General features: G+C 40.5%; 1 protein-coding gene across 3 annotated transcripts in view; it reads left to right on the forward strand.

Annotated features, from left to right (window-relative positions):
• Window positions 1-15,955, forward strand: part of PTPRG (protein tyrosine phosphatase receptor type G) — a 720,636-nt gene that overhangs the window by 547,802 nt on the left and 156,879 nt on the right. For 2 of the 3 annotated variants that reach the window (XM_033925773.1, XM_033925772.1), the window contains exons 10-12: window positions 2,812-2,920; window positions 11,424-11,473; window positions 14,021-14,789. In XM_033925773.1, the coding sequence (XP_033781664.1) occupies window positions 2,812-2,920; window positions 11,424-11,473; window positions 14,021-14,789 (928 nt within the window). Of the gene's footprint in view, window positions 1-2,811; window positions 2,921-11,423; window positions 11,474-13,871; window positions 13,930-14,020; window positions 14,790-15,955 lie in introns of all 3 variants that reach the window. The other variant, XM_033925774.1, reaches the window with a different exon arrangement.

The following is a 15,955-nucleotide window of genomic DNA, read 5'->3' on the forward strand; positions in this document are numbered from 1 at the left end:
CACTGGGTCTGGCACCTCCTTACCCCTGTGCTTGGCTACGTTCCCACCTGCTGGGTCCTCAACAACTACGGTGGTGGAAACAGCGCTAAAGGCCGCCTCTCTGACAAGCAGAATCTTTTCCTACGCTATTTCCCATCCACTCTGATGCAACTTCCTGTAGGCGTGACTCAGCAGAGGAAAGGTCCTGCCAGCCAGAGAGGCGGCCTTTAGCACCGTTTCAACTGTTGTAGTGTGCGAAGAATCAGCAGGCAGTAGCGGGCTTCTTGGTCCTCCATCCCAGGGCCCACTGAGTTCAGCTATGCCACTGCAGAATGTAGCACCCAGAAGACAATAACTGAAGCACATATGAAAATGCGATGGCATGCATTAATGCTTCTTGTCCGTAAATAGACCATAATGAGATTAGTGGGACTTGTTTACTAACAGTATGTGTTAACACAGAAGCGTTTGATAACTAGGCCCCCTCAAAAGAGATTCAAAGAGAGTGCTGAATGAACGCCTACAGATACTTGGAGAATATTGCTCCCTCAGGAGGGCAAATTCATATATTAATCCGCTTTACATAGTTCCTAAACTGATTTTATTTTATTTTTTTGTCTAAGCAAGAAGAGGTTCAGTTTTGCACCTAAGATGCATATCAAATTTTGAGTGGTCAGGGCAGATTTAATGTGATGTGAAAATGCTCTGCCCTTCCAGCCTTTCAATTGAAGACTGGGTCTGTTTAACATTCTTCTCTCTAAATGAAAGTAAGTACCGCATTAGTGCTTAAAATTCCTGGCGTATAAAAATCAAAGTCACATATTCAGGTTTGAAAGGCCTTCGTTTATTGTTAATCAAAAGAAGCCTGTGGAATAATGAAATTGGTAATTTTGTATGCATGTGAAAGATGCAGTAGCACAAAATGAAATTTCTAATGATGGTTACCCATCATTTCTTCATATTCACAGTCCTCTGGGCCTGTTCAATCAGTTATAGAATAATACTTTGCATATTCCGTTTAGATGAAGATTGTTTTACTTCATTTCCATTTATATTTTCAATTTCCCCACTAGACACTGTTATCTGGGTCACATTAGGCGTTGATGTGCTGCTTGAAATCAAAGAGGAATCGAAAGAATGACACCCAAGGTTGTGATGCAATCAAACCTTTCTCGTATCAAAATTCCATGGGCTTAACGGAGATTTTTTTGTTAGCAACCCCCCCCCCAAAAAAAAAAAAAAAATTGGTATGCTAATCAACAAAAACTTACTCCATGTGAAAAAATGGAGGCATTGTGTAAAAAATATAAATCATTAACTCTGTGGCTTATTTGAAGACCTGATAACTTGTAGCAAGTTGCAATGTGGACTTGCCTAGGCATTGTCGAGGGTTGAAGACAGGGAAGACTTGTATGCCTTTATTTCAGGAATAGGGAGATGAAAATAGTAAGAACAGACAGAGATTCACAATATTACGCAATATAACTAAATACTGCATGTTTCATACACTTCTGCCTGAAAGCTCTGGAGGAGAAGTTGAGTAGAACATCAACTATATGGGTTTAATGGCAGCACCTCAATTTGATCCTTGGGTTCGGGTTTTCTACTCTTCTGGTTAGTGAAGGTGATATGGAAGCAGCAACCACAGCTTCCTGGAAGAAACGATTTTGGTCATCCTTTAGGAATGATACCTTGTGGATTGCGCATGACCGTCATTGGAATGATCAGATTTGTTACATGGTAGGGAAGTGAAAAGACTCTACAATAGCAGAGAAGATTCCTAGGTTGTTCCCAATTAAAACTCATGGAGCCAAGATGACTTGGTTCCAATTGCACTAGTGCAGGGGTGGACAAGATCATGGGAAATATTCCCGGAAAACGTCATTAACCAGAGTTTTACTGATTCTAAATACCGTATTTCACAAATATTTCAGAATAGCTTCTAGCAGCATGTTTCCATTGTTAAATGTTTATGTATTATTTAGCTAGAAGGTCTATGGAGCTCTGTACACTTCTGGTTCCAATACTACATAATTTTGTAGCCTGCCAGAAATTGTACTGAGGCTCATGCAGCTCTCTGTGTATAAAGGTTGCTCACCCTTGGGCTATAGGATCAAAAGAGTGGGAAGAAATGTCCGTGCCCCCCCCCCCCACACACACACACACACATTACACAATATCAGGGAATGTTCAGGCATAAACACTTACCAATTTAAGTTTGAATGATAAATGTGCAATCCCAGGCTTGAAGCACATAAATTATCTGTTTAAGTTATCCAGATAGTGACTCTACCCCTAGAATGCCTGTTACTCCTCCCATACTTCAAGATAAATTTTGGCTGGATATCAGTGTTTCTGGGTGATGGGGGAGATGAATTTTAAAAACAAAACATTTAGGGGAGAATTCATCAAAGGTGCTAGTCAATTTTGCATGCACTAACCGGGTTACACTTGGTTATATCCCTATGGGTATCTTAGTGTTGATGAATTCCCCCCTTATCTAGTTGATTCCCAGAATTAACTGTAGAACTAGCTTTCAATGTCTAACCCATTATTTTTTTACCAAATTTGTATTCCCCCCCCCCACCCCCCTAAAAAAATAAAAAAAATATTAAGGGTGGACGGATAGTTTTAGTATGTGGCAAATAAACCCCAAAATTGGGCCTTTTAGAATTTTAACCTGTGAGTGGGAAGGAGGATTATAGAGTCTACATTGCTAAGTATCTTTTGTTTGCTCACAGGGATGCTGCAACGCAATTTATATTTTGCAAGACGGTCTCCCAAATTTATTTTGCAAAAACTAAGCGCTTTTTGTTTTTCCTTTTTATACAGAAAGCCATCATTAATCATGTTTCACCTGACATCCTTTATCTGTTCAGAGTTCAAGCTGTTTGCCGAAATGACATGCGCAGTGATTTTAGCCAAACGATGCTATTTCAAGGTAAAAAATAAAATAAAATAAATTGAAAAAGATGCCCAGTTCTTCCCTGCATATTCTTCGTTTGTGTTATTGTATTAGTGTTTGAATATAAACAATCTCGGTCCGTGCTTTTATTCAGAACTCTGCCTAATCTGTCCCAGTCATCTCAACCATGATCCTCAAAGATAGGTCTTTGAGTGAGGTGGTGAATGATAGCTCAGGGCCTATTAGCGTTAGTACCTGTTTCTTTAAAAATAAGCCCTACCCCGAAAATAAGCCCTAGTTAAGATTGACCCCTGAAGCCACCCCGATACTCCCTGACACCATCCCTGACACTAGTACTGCCTGATTTATTGAAAAAATCAGACTCGTCAATTCAGTAACCCCCAGCCCTGCTGCTTTAGGAGGCCTCGGAGTGGAGGTATGTCAGTCTCATGGTGGGAGGGTCGGTGGGGTTCTGCTGCACAGGGGGATGGGAGGGAAGGAGAGATAGAAAGATGCAGTACAAAGGGATGGGTGAGAGGGGAGGAAAGATGCTGCACATGGGGGGGGGGGAGAAAAGGAAAGAGGGAGAATTGGGGTAGAGGAGAGGAAGGGAGAGATGATTGTTGTACATGAAAAAAATAAGACATCCCTGAAAATAAGCCCTATGAAAATGTCCTAGTGTGTTTTTTGGACCCAAAATTAATATAAGACACTGTCTTATTTTCGGGGAAACACGGTAGATGCACCAAAGACCAAAGAATAACCCTGGCTTTATTTTGTGGGTTTTAGTTCCAGCCTAGACAGATATAATTAACATTCAACCAGTAGCTCAATAAAACTAATTCAACATTAACTCGTAATTTTTCTTCTAAATCTCTTATGCTCACACAGTAATAGAGTGTATGATGGCAGGAAAAAAATTGACCCAGTCAGTCGATTTGGTCTTTTTTTCTGCCATCATTCAATGTGTTACTGTATGGGCACAAGAGATTTGGAGGGGGGGGGGAATCCAAGCTAATGTTAAATTAATTTTATTGAACTACTGGTTCAAAAAAAAGTTAATTTCTCACTGCCTAGTAATTAACTTTCAACCAGCAGATCAATGAAAGCAACTTTTTTCATGACAGTAACTTTATAGTAACTGTTTTTCGATAGAGGGGACTCAAATTTTAGCAGGTCTTCTGTATTGTTTGTGCAGTGTGCATATTCCACCAAGATCTAAATCCATAGGTTACTAAGGGGCCCTTCTACTGAAGGACATTGCGCTCTAACGTGCACTTAGCGCAGGAAACACAGGCTACCGCAAAACGCATTAAAACATTTTGCACACACTAAGGACTCGGTTCTGTAAATGGAGCCCAAATTTGGGTGCCAAAAATGTGCACTAAGTCCCTGATTCTTTAAAGTCCACCTAAAGTTAGATGCTGATATAGGTGCCTAAATTAATTCAGCAATAAGCTTAATCGGTGCCACTACTGGTACTCAACACCTCACAATCGGCTTTAATTGGACTTAATTGAAAGTGAGGTGCCTAACTCAAAAACCTCGATTCTGTAAAAAGTAGGCGCCTAGCTCAAAGCATCAACATTAAAAGTGGGTGTGGCTAGGGGGCAGATCTTGAGCGTGTTTTCTAGCTAGGTGCCTCTTTGTGAATTGGGTGTCATTGGGCTCTGATATCATAGAAACACAATGACAGATAAAGGCTATATGGCCCATTTGCAGCATACACTATCTCATCCTCTCCCTGTAGGCTAAGTCTCTTAACACTTGCATTGGAAAGTCATAGAGCTTTATGGTTATAGAAGCAGAGAACAGAAAAGGTGACCTGTAGTGCTCAATGTCTTTATTCTCAATCAAGACCTGACACGTACGTGTTTCGGCCTTAAGGCCTGCCTCAGGAGTCTGATTTTCTGATCATCTGTTTTGCCTATTGTGATAATTGGCTTGAACACTTTGATCATAAGAAGACTGATGTGGTAAGGCGCTCTACATTGAGAGTCAGACTCCTGAGTCAGGCCTTACGGCAGAAACACGTATGTGTCGGGTCTTGATTGTGAATAAAGACATTGAGCACCACAGGTCGCCTTTTCTGTTTCCTTTTGTTCTACTGTGACGAGGTAAAATCTCCTGTTTGGGTGTATAGAAACAGAGAATCATGATGGCAAATAAAGACCAAATGGCCCATCCAGTTTGCCCATCCTCAGCATCCACTATCTCCTACTCTCCCTAACAGATCTCACGTGCCTGTCCCGCGCTTTCTTGAAATCGGACACAGTCTCTGTCTCCACCACTTCTTCCGGGAGACTGTTCCATGCATCTACCACCCTTTTTGTATAAAAGTATTTCCTTAGATTACTCTGGAGCCTATCACCTAATTTAAGCAGAGAAACCCCTGGCAACAATTTGAGACGCCTAAATGTTAGGACACTTAAGCAGCGCAAAGTGTGATTTTATAATGAGTGTCTAAGTTGTATAGAATCAGTGCTGATATTAGCACTTAACTTTAGGCGGACTTTATGGAATCAAGGCCTACGTGGTAGTCTATTAACAGCTCTCTGAGGCACCATTTGTAGAATAATGCTTAGTACTGGGATCAACATCCAAAAGGATTTAGATTTAACTAAACCCTGGTGTAAATCCCAACTCCTATAACACTGCATGCCTAGAATCATCCCATACTCACTCATGCCCCTCCTGCGGCCACGTCTCTTTCTCCAATCCAAATGGAAAAATTTGCACGCACATCTTTCTAGAATAGTGACTCTAAAGACATGCGCGTAAATTCAACTTATTGCCAACTAGTGCCTGAGTTTATTGATTGCATCCAATTATTGCTGCTATTTGGCTTGTCAAGCAATTAGATTGCATGCTTGCACCTGAATGTGTGTGTAGTGTTGAGCGCTATATATAGAATCAGGGGATAAGCACACATTAACAATTTTTTTTAAAAAAATATCTTTTAAGAGGGATCATGTTACAGGCAGAGTGGACGTTTCTACATTATCCAGCTAGCGCATTCCCATTATAGCCTGCTAACTGGATAACGCAGGGTTAACCCAAGAGCTCTTAGTACCTCCTAAAGTGTTCTCCTGTGCTATATTTATGCAGGTACTGTACGCTAATAGCAGCATTAGTGCATGACCCGCATTTAGGAAACTTGCCAGGGTTATACGCACGTAGAAGTACCATACCATACAGTTTCTTATACCCCGCAATTATCATTACATTACATTACATTAGTGATTTCTATTCTGCCATTACCTTGCGGTTCAAGGCGGATTACATCCAAACTAAAATAAAAATTACATTCAAAATTTGAAGGACTAGAATAAGTGATGACATAGAATTTTTAAGGTAATATATGTTGGGTAAAGAGTTACCAAAGAGAAGTGGAGGTCTTTAGGAGATAAGAATAGGGTGAAATTATGGGTTTTAGATAACGTTTGGTAGATAAGAGTATTAGAGAGATCTAAGGGTAAATAGAGTGTTGGATTTTGGGTTGGGATTGGTTGTGCTGGATAGGTTTTATGTGTTTTTTGAAGAGTATGGTTTTAATATCTCTCCTGAAGGCTTTGTAGTCTGTAGTCGAAGATAACAGAGTGGTGATTTGTCTGTCCAGTTTAGCTGCTTTGGAGGCTATTAAGTTATCATAAAGTTTTTTTCGTTTGACATCTTTGGATGATGGGTGAGTGAATAGTGAGTGGGATCTTCTGTGTCTGGTTGAGGAGAATTGATTTAGTCGGTTATTCCAGTAGATTGGGCTTTCTCCGTTGAGAGCCTTGTAAAGTAAGCAGTAGAATTTGAAGTGCACTCTCGCTTCTATTGGAAGCCAGTGCGAGTCATGGTATGCCTCTGTGATATGGTCATATTTTTTTAGGAAATAAACAAGTCTCAGGGCTGTATTCTGTATTGTCTGCAATTGCTTCATCATGGTTGCAGGACAAGGTAGGTATAGTATGTTGCAGTAGTCTATCATCCCAAGGATAAGAGATTGTACCAATAGTAGAAATTGCTTCTTTTCGAAGAATGTTCGGATTTTTCTTAGATATCTCATGGTCATGAACGATGCCTTTATTATTTTTGTTAATTTGGGGTTGCATGGTGCAGCCTCTGTCAATTGTGACTCCTAGCAATTTTAGTGTAAGTTGTATTGGGTATGAGATCGAGTTTATTACAAGATTAGTTAATGTTGGAGTTTTATTGTTTTCTAATAGGATGAAATTTGTTTTGTCAGGGTTAAGATTTAATTTGTGCTCTGTCATCCAAATTGCAACTGAATCGAGAGTTTTGTGTATTGTGCTTGTCATGACGGGTTCTGGTTGGTCGAAGGGTAGGAGAATAGTGATGTCATCTGCGTAGCTGAATGAAATTATGCCATGATTATCTAGGTAGTAGCTGAGGGAGGCTATGTATATATTGAATAATGTAGGTGATAGGGGTGATCCTTGGGGAACTCCGCAGGGGTTGGACCATGGTTCTGATTTTTCTTGCATTGTTTTGACTCTGTAAGTTCTTGATTGTAGGAATCCTTTGAACCATGCAAGTACTTTGCCTGAGATTCCTATTGAATCGAGAATTTGTAGAAGCATGTTGTGGTCTACCAAGTCGAAGGCTGCAGAAAGGTCTAGTTGTATCAGCAGGATTTTCTTGCCTGTACAGAGGTGTTGTCTTGCAGTGTCCATTAGTGTTCCTAGTAGTGTCTCCGTGCTGTATTTGGCTCTGAATCCCGATTGTGTTAGGTAGAGTATGTTGTGATTCTCTAGGTAAGAGGCTAAGTTTTTTGCTACGAGACCTTCCATCAGTTTGATGTACAATGTATCATATCAGCAAAGGAATCATTGTGGCTTACAATAAGGTTTATGGGTACTCATAGCAGTAGCATCAAGGATCATGTAGGCACTCGGAGAGGTGGAGGCAGAGCTTGTGGTACAGGGACAGGATTGCCACCCATGCATGTATTTTGTAAAACAGGTTATTGTATAAGAGCAGACTTGCACGGTCTGTGTCTGTATATGGCCGTTTGGGGGAGGATGGGCTGGGGAGGGTGTAGATGGACTGGAGTGAGCTTTGACGGAGACTTCAGTAGTTGGAACCTAAGAACAGTGCCGGGCAGAGCTTTAGATTCTTACCCAGAAATAGATAAGGAGAAGAAAAACCCTCCAACAAAATTTTAGATTGAATCAGGTTGGGAAGACTAGATGGACCATTCGGGTCTTTATCAGCTATCATCTACTATGTTACATACATGTTGCCATTATATAATAGGGCCACACCTGCGCCTTTGTGCTTTTCCTGCCTAGTCATCCTGAAAGAAAATGATCCTACCTACCAGTGCACAAATCTTGTTGGCGTTTTAATAGGAGTGTGAGGCTGCTCTTTTTGTTGTTCCTTGACTAAAGTCCGGGGAGACTTGGCATGCAAGAAATTAAATGCTCCCTTGGCGAACACCAGTCAACAAATTAAATTTGCAAGCTATTTTTACCGTTGGATGTTGTACATCTCTAGCTTTTCCTGTTAATATTTCAACTTAGTTGACATTTGGAAGTCAGCTAGTTTCAAACAGCTTTTTTAAAATCTGCTTGTTGAATTAAACATCTGGCAAAAGAAAATGATGTTTGCCCTAATTTACTGCGATGATTTCACATCCCAAAGTGAGCAGTCTCTTGAGTTATGCTTTACAGATGATAATGCTCCATTTACTTACACAGTAAAAGTAACTGTTGGACTACCAAGCCTCAAGGAAATGATTTTTATGAACCTCAACAAATTTGCTGTATTTAAACCAATCTACTGAGTAAACCTATTTACTAGACACCCCCACCTCCTTTCTTTTGCGTGATAGATTGCAAAAGTTGATAGGTTCATGGATGAAACACCAGAAAATTAATCTGGATTGGTTTCTATCACCAGCCCCTACAGAGGAGTAATGGGCCATGTGTTGCTGAAAACTCAAGTCTTCATCCAGAATCTTAAATCAAAACTGTTAAACTTAATTGACACATCTGTTGTTGGCCCTGGGGAAGATTATGGCGTATGGAGGCTTTATCTTGGGAAAAATTAAAACTTAGCAACTTAACATAGTAGATGATGACGGATAAGGACAAGCTCCTCTAGTTCTCGTTGCCGAGGATGTAGCTTAGCTGCCAACCGTGGAAGTTTGAAGATCGTAGGTAGAATATTGTTCCTGATCTTTGTCACTTCTTGTTGTTTTCCTTATTGCTTCTCTACCCTCATGTGATAATTCCCATATTAAACCCCCAACGTATACTATCACAAAACAATCAGTCTAAATAACTACCAAAATTATGGACCCTTTTACTAAGCTGTGTTAGACGTTAGCACACACCTAATGGATGCACTGATCAGCTAGTTCGCTAATATCAAATTCAAATCCATCTCTATCAGTATTGAAGCTGCTTTTAACACTCACTGTCAGATACCTACCCCTTCTGCCAGAGACTCCCCAATCCTGAGATGTCCTATCTGTCTGTCCAAATTAGAATGTAAGCATTTAAATGTACAGTGCTGTGTACACCTTTCAGCGCTATAGAAATGATAGTAGTAGTAAATATCACCACTGCATGCATATCAGAGAAGCCCTTAGCACCCCCTAACTAGAAGGTGGCAAGTGATCCCACTTTAATTCTTTTGAATGTCAACATGCTAATGTTAACATTAGCACATGGTCGTACTGTATATTCAACAAATAGGAAAAAATTCCTAAAAATAGGCGTAATATGCGGGAAAATCCCAGATAAGGACATGCTAAGCCCATTTCTTAGCACAGTTTAGTAAAAGGTGCCCTCTGTCGCCTGACATAAGGTGACTTGTTTGTGAATCTGGATCCTAGTGAATTAGCTCAGCCAAAGGTAATAACTCCCAGTCCCTGCATGCTCTCGCAGCCACGTCACTAGTCCCTGTGTACGCCTAAAGCCATGTCGCCACTTTGCTGCTTTCGAGGCAACCTCTGACTTGGATCTAAACGAGGAGTTTAGAGACTTCGGAAAGTGCTGTAGCTTCTCATCTGCCGTGTTAGATGGTGTTCAGAACTTCAATAACTAGAACTGAGTTTTTTATATCTGTCATCCATGTTTTGTAAAAACTGCCCCCCCCCCCTCCCCAAAATGTATTCGTAATGCATCTCCTTAAATTCCTCACAAGCTGCAGGCCTAGATTGTGCATTGAATAGAAGGTACCGTGTTTCCCCCAAAATAAGACACTGTCATATATTAATTTTGAGCTCAACAAACGCACTAAGTCTTATTTTCGGGGAAACACAGTATTTCAGCAGCCATTTCAAAGGCAAATTAAAAACCTGAACAATGAAAAATTGTCAGGTGCTTCTCATAACAACCTGCTTATCTACTTCTCCCCACCCCACCTCTCAGCTGGTGGGGCTTGGGGATCCCCTCTAGCCATTGCAAAGGTACCGCAATTTTAGGTGAACCAGGACCCATTTGTGACTCTCCACTACCTCTCACGCCCATACTCCCCTCCAGCCTTCAACCCAGTGTTTCTATTTCTCTGATATATACCCCATGCCTTTACCCAATCTCTCTCACACATCCCTCTCCACTCACCCTGTTTCGCTCTCTTATAATCGCCTTCCAGTGTTCTCTTTTTGCGTGCGCGTCTCTCACTCACACGTCTCCGCTCCAATCATCCTGTCAGTCTCTTATATTGCTCTCCAATCTTCACTGTCTCTCACACACACACACCTCTCCCCCTCCCTCCAGCCACCCTGTCACATTCTCATCTCCTGCGGTACTTACTCTCCTCACCTTGCAAATGGTGCGTTTGCTACCTTCCTGTAGCTGCCATTCCGCTCCCTGTTAGCTTGAGTAGCATGGTGCGAGAAGTTCAGGCAGATCTCGTGAGATTCTACACCACGAGACCTGCCCAAATTTCTTGCACCGCACTTCTTAAGCTAACAGGGAGCAGAATGGCAGCAGCAGGAAGGTAGTAAACGCGCCATTTGCGAGACTTGCCAAACTTCCTGCACTGAGCGGCTTAAGCGATCCGACAGGTTGGGAGGGAGAGATAGAAGGGGTGGCGAGGGGCAGGGGGAAGCATTTCACCTAGGGCTTATTTTAGGGGTAGGGCTTATATTAAGACCTACCCCAAAAATCATGCTAGGGCTTATTTTCGGGGAAACACGGTACCTGTTTATAAAATTAATGGCTGTTATATGAATACTCTCTGCATAGATTTGTCATCAAGGTACCCCTGAAAGGCCATCATGTGCTTTGATAGTGTATGTGTCTGCATGGGGCAGCTTTTGCTATAAATAGAATTAGTGTGTACATAATTTTGGTTTACTTTCTTATGTGGAACTAAGTTTCCATTGAAAAGCATCGGTTTTGTTACTGAAATTTCATAAAACTTTTATGACCTAAAAAAAATGACAAATGTGATAATCCTAGACCAACTCCCCCCCCCCCCCCCCCAGAAAGAAGGATGGTCACTTGAAGTTATTTATACTGCAACCAAAGGATATTCACTATCCATCTTAAGAACGTATATTTTTTTTGTTTCTCAGCTAACACGACACGGATTTTTGAAGGAACCAGAATTGTAAAGACTGGAGTGGTAAGTTTGTGAATATTACTCGTAGTAGGCCTGTGCCTAAATATTATTTTCAAGTTTTATTAAAATTTTGATGTATCGCAATATCAAAAATTCAAAGCGATTTACAATTAAAATGGGGTCCAAATTATTGAATACAACAAAAATGTAGACATTGCAAACTTACACATGAGGGAAGTGGGAAGATCTACAATAAGCATAGTAAGGAGGACATAGAAGGCAAAAACAATATGAGGGTAAGAGCTTAAAAAGGTACAAAGAGAATTAAAAGAGCTATAAATTCTCGAGGCCTAGCATGGATGAACCAATTTTTCTGCAGAATGAAGAAGCAAGGAGATCCCAAGCATGAGTTATACCTCAAAGGTATCCTTATACAGCCAGCCTTTTAACAGGCCCTTAAATTTAATGATCAATTTTTCTTCCTTGATGAATGCTGGAAGAGAATTCCATGTTTTGGGCGCAGTAACTGCGATGGTCGTTTCTTGTCTCGGATTTATTACTCTTGCAGCCTCATCACTAGGTGGCAGCATAACATAATACAATTATTGAATTAATTCCATATTTAAAAAACAAAGCTGATATGTCCTTTTTGACCAGCAAGCAAAATAGAAATGGCCAATATAATGCTAATAAAAGACAAAACCAGGGACCACCCCTTCCACCTAAATACAGAAATTCCAAAACACTTTTTGTTCTTGGAATCAATATAATACTAAGGTATTCGTACTCTCGGATTTTGGTTTCAGCAATTTCACCCCAATTCTCTAAGCAGCGCCATCTTAAAAGTGGCCGCCAATTGAGTGTCAGTCATGTGATGGTGCCATTTTAGAGAATCACACCTCCGGCAAAGGTAGGTGCCAGGGTGTTTAAGGCCTACAAATCCTGCACCTACCTTTCACCTACCAGTGCCTAAGTTAAGACACCATTTATAGAATTTCCCCTTTGTGAAAATACAATTAAGTATAACATTTCTAATGGTATTAATATTTATCTGGGTAAAACTTAATTTTTAGCATATGGAAGAATCCATACAATTCTAGAAATATGGTACTTCAGAGATCTGTAGTCCTTGTTTTTTTATTTTTTAATTCTGTTCATTTGATTTACAAATATTAAAATTGTTTTCTCTTTCATGGTGTTCCCATAGCTTCCGCTCTCCAGGCTGGCTGGAACTGGAGTTGAAATGGAGTAAGGGGGAGGGGGAGAAATTCTCAGTCATTTATTGATGATACCTGCTGGCCAGACTCAGGGTTCACACATACCACATTTTGTACGGAAGTATAGTCTGTGTTCTGTGGGATCTGGCCAAAGACAGTCAAGGGGAGGAGTGGCCAAATGGTTTTAGCTGCTGTCTCCCAACCTTCTCTTTGTGATTGGGCAAGTCATTTAGCACTCTGTTGCTCCAGGTACCAGAGTTAGATTGTAGGCCTTCCAGGACAGATAGAGAAAATACTTAAGAGTACCTAATTATTATTCAGTGTATTTTAAATCACATTGGGTGAATCTCTTCACGAAAAGGCAATTAGTAAATCCCAATAAATAAAGTCCTGGGTCAATGAATTACAAAATGAAGAGAATAACCCCAGGCAATTGTGAATGAAAGCTTATAGTAATGTCTATAGTCTAGTAGAGGCGACTTCTGATTAATCTGGAAGCCAGGGAACCATTGGGTAAATAAATAAAAAATGATATCTAATGTCTCTGGTTTTATTTTAAACCATTCAGAATATTCACATCATAATGGGATTTGAAAAGGATTGAGAGCTTACACAAGTGAGCTACAGACAGCGATCCTGAGAAATCTGTTTAACAATTACATTAATAACCCATAACAGCACTAATAATGTATAGCATAATAATATATCTGTGCTGTACTCCAGTATAATCTGTAGGAATAAAAACCCTTAATTCGGGGCATAAATAGCTTAGATGTTGACAAGCACAATAACAAGACAATTATTCTTGGAATGATGTCAATACCTGGAAAAATATAATTCCAAATCCTAAGGTATTTTTAGAGGTCAAAATAATGTGTGCATTTTAAAAATGGTATTTAGGCATCATACTGAAAAAAATGACCTTCAAGTCAGAGAGACAATTAAAAGGTCTTGTTTATTCAAGAGAACAGCAATTAGTAGTTATGTTTACATCATCACTTATGCTTTTTTAAATTTGAAAATATAGACAGACCTGAGAGAAATTAAATATTCTTGGTATACCAAGATACAGTATAAGTAAAACTAAGATACCAAAAAAATTAGCAAAATATCTTAATGGAAAAATAAATATATTCATTTTTGCGAGCAGAAGTTACAGCAAAATGCTTATGTTGCCTGATCCTTCCTAGTTTCGATGATTTTAACCTTTGCTAATGTCAGTGGTGCTTGTCTTATTTAAACAGAATGAGGTGAAGCATGAAATGACTGCAAAACAGAGAGCAAAAAGAAAGCAAAGACAAGGTAGCATTTCATGTGCTTTCACTGATTCGTTTCCTTTTGTCTTCCATTTGCCCCTCCACCCCATCTTTTTCCCCCGGTGACCCCCTTCAAGCCTACAGCTTCTCCTGCTTCCTCAGCTGACATGGCTCCCATCAGTTCTGGATCTTCTACATGGACTTCCTCTGGTCTTCCCTTTTCCTTTGTTTCTATGGCAACTGGAATGGGTTCTTCATCCAGCGGAAGCCAAGCGACTGTGGCTTCTGTTGTGACTAGCACATTGCTTGCTGGCCTTGGGTTTAGCGGTGGTGGTATTTCTTCCTTTCCTAGCACTGTGTGGCCTACTCGCCTTCCCTCTGCCCCTTCCTCCAGTAAACAGGCCGCAAAGCCAGTTCTTTCTACTACTGAGCCTTTGTCCTCCCCAGGGTCAGACAGTGATACTACCCCAACAAAAGACGGCGAAGGGGCGGAGCAAGGGGAGAAAGAGAAGAAGAGTGAAGGTGAGGATGGGGAAAGAGAACACGATGAAGAGGGAGATAAAGACTCAGAGAAGAAAGAGAAAAGCACCACCACAGACGCCGCTGAAGTGCAAAATAAAACAGAGGCTACAGCAACCGCTGCTTCTTCTACAAGGGCCACACGAAAGGAAGAAAACAAAACTACAACTGATCAGGAGCAAGAGGGAACTGTTATTCCGACAAATGAAACAGATGAAAGTGAAGGCAAAATCAAATCAGATGCTGTCACGCCCACCGAAGTGCCATTGCAGTTCACAGATAGCGAGTTCAGGCCAAGGACATTTCCATGGAGACCTGAGATGCCTACAGACGACAGCACGGAAGAAGAAAATTCACCTGACAACAGATTTATCACAGTTGATCCAGGTTAGTGATATATTTCCTGTTACAAGATCTATTCAGCTTGATGTCTCTAATTTGAACTTCTCTTTACCAGGATAGAAATTATTTTGTTCTGTATTAAACTTGTTAAAAAAAAAAAAAAAAAAAGATTGTTTTGACATTATTGCTTATTTATAGAAATTTTATTTAGAAACTGAAAAAAAGAATCTAGTTCAGCATATTAAACCAAGGAAAATGTGTGATGAAAATCAAGCCATTGCACTTAGCCCACTTGGATCAATTGGGATCATTATAGTTTTCTCTTGCTTACAAAGTGATCAGAATATTTCCTTTCTCAATAGCTGAATGCTTTAAAAGATTTTGTTTCCTTGCTCGTTTATCCCAGTCCCTTCTTTTTCAGCATCAAACTCTAGCCACCCTTTCTACTTCAACTTTTCCTGTCACCTTCTTCCAAAAGTCTCTTTTTCTGTCCATCTGTCTGATCTCTTTGACAGATAAGTGTATGTCTTTCTCTTTTGTTGCCATTTTCTTGACCACCTTCCTTCTTCATCTTCTGATCAAGGTATACTTCTTCCTCCATATTTGCAGGGCCAGCCCATGAATATGGAAAAATTGTGAATAACTTTTAGGGCTGACTCTGATCCACCCCTACCTCCCTCCTGCCTCCCAGACCTCCCCACACCTTGCCTGATGGTCTAGCAGGGAAGGAGCGATCTTCCTACGCTCCTGCCCCGTGCAGACCTGTCCACAAAAATGGCTGCCATGAATTCCCATTTTTCTTGATGGCTCTGCATGGGGCAGGAGCGTAGGAAGATCACTCCTGCCCCACTTCACTGCTAAACTACCATGGTAAAATGTGGGTCAGGGTTTAGAACTTGCGAATAACCGAAGTCGCGAGTCCTAAACCTGCGAATTTGGAGGGAGAAGTGTACATTTCATTTTTTGTTGGCTTTGTCGAAAACCTTCAGTCTTCTGGAACAGCAGTTTCACTGTTGCTATACGTTCATGCCATCCCATGTTTAATATGTGTTTGGCAATCTCTAGACATCTAAGATTTGTTTAGAATTTAATAATGTGTTGATTATTTTTTTGTACATTGTGTATTTTGAACATGTTTTTAGATTGTAAGAAGCCTTCACGGTTTTCCCTAGGGCGGGACAGAAAATTTTAAATAAACTTGGAAACTTGTA

This window comes from Geotrypetes seraphini, chromosome 17, assembly GCF_902459505.1.
Source record: "Geotrypetes seraphini chromosome 17, aGeoSer1.1, whole genome shotgun sequence".
Taxonomy (NCBI): domain Eukaryota; kingdom Metazoa; phylum Chordata; class Amphibia; order Gymnophiona; family Dermophiidae; genus Geotrypetes; species Geotrypetes seraphini.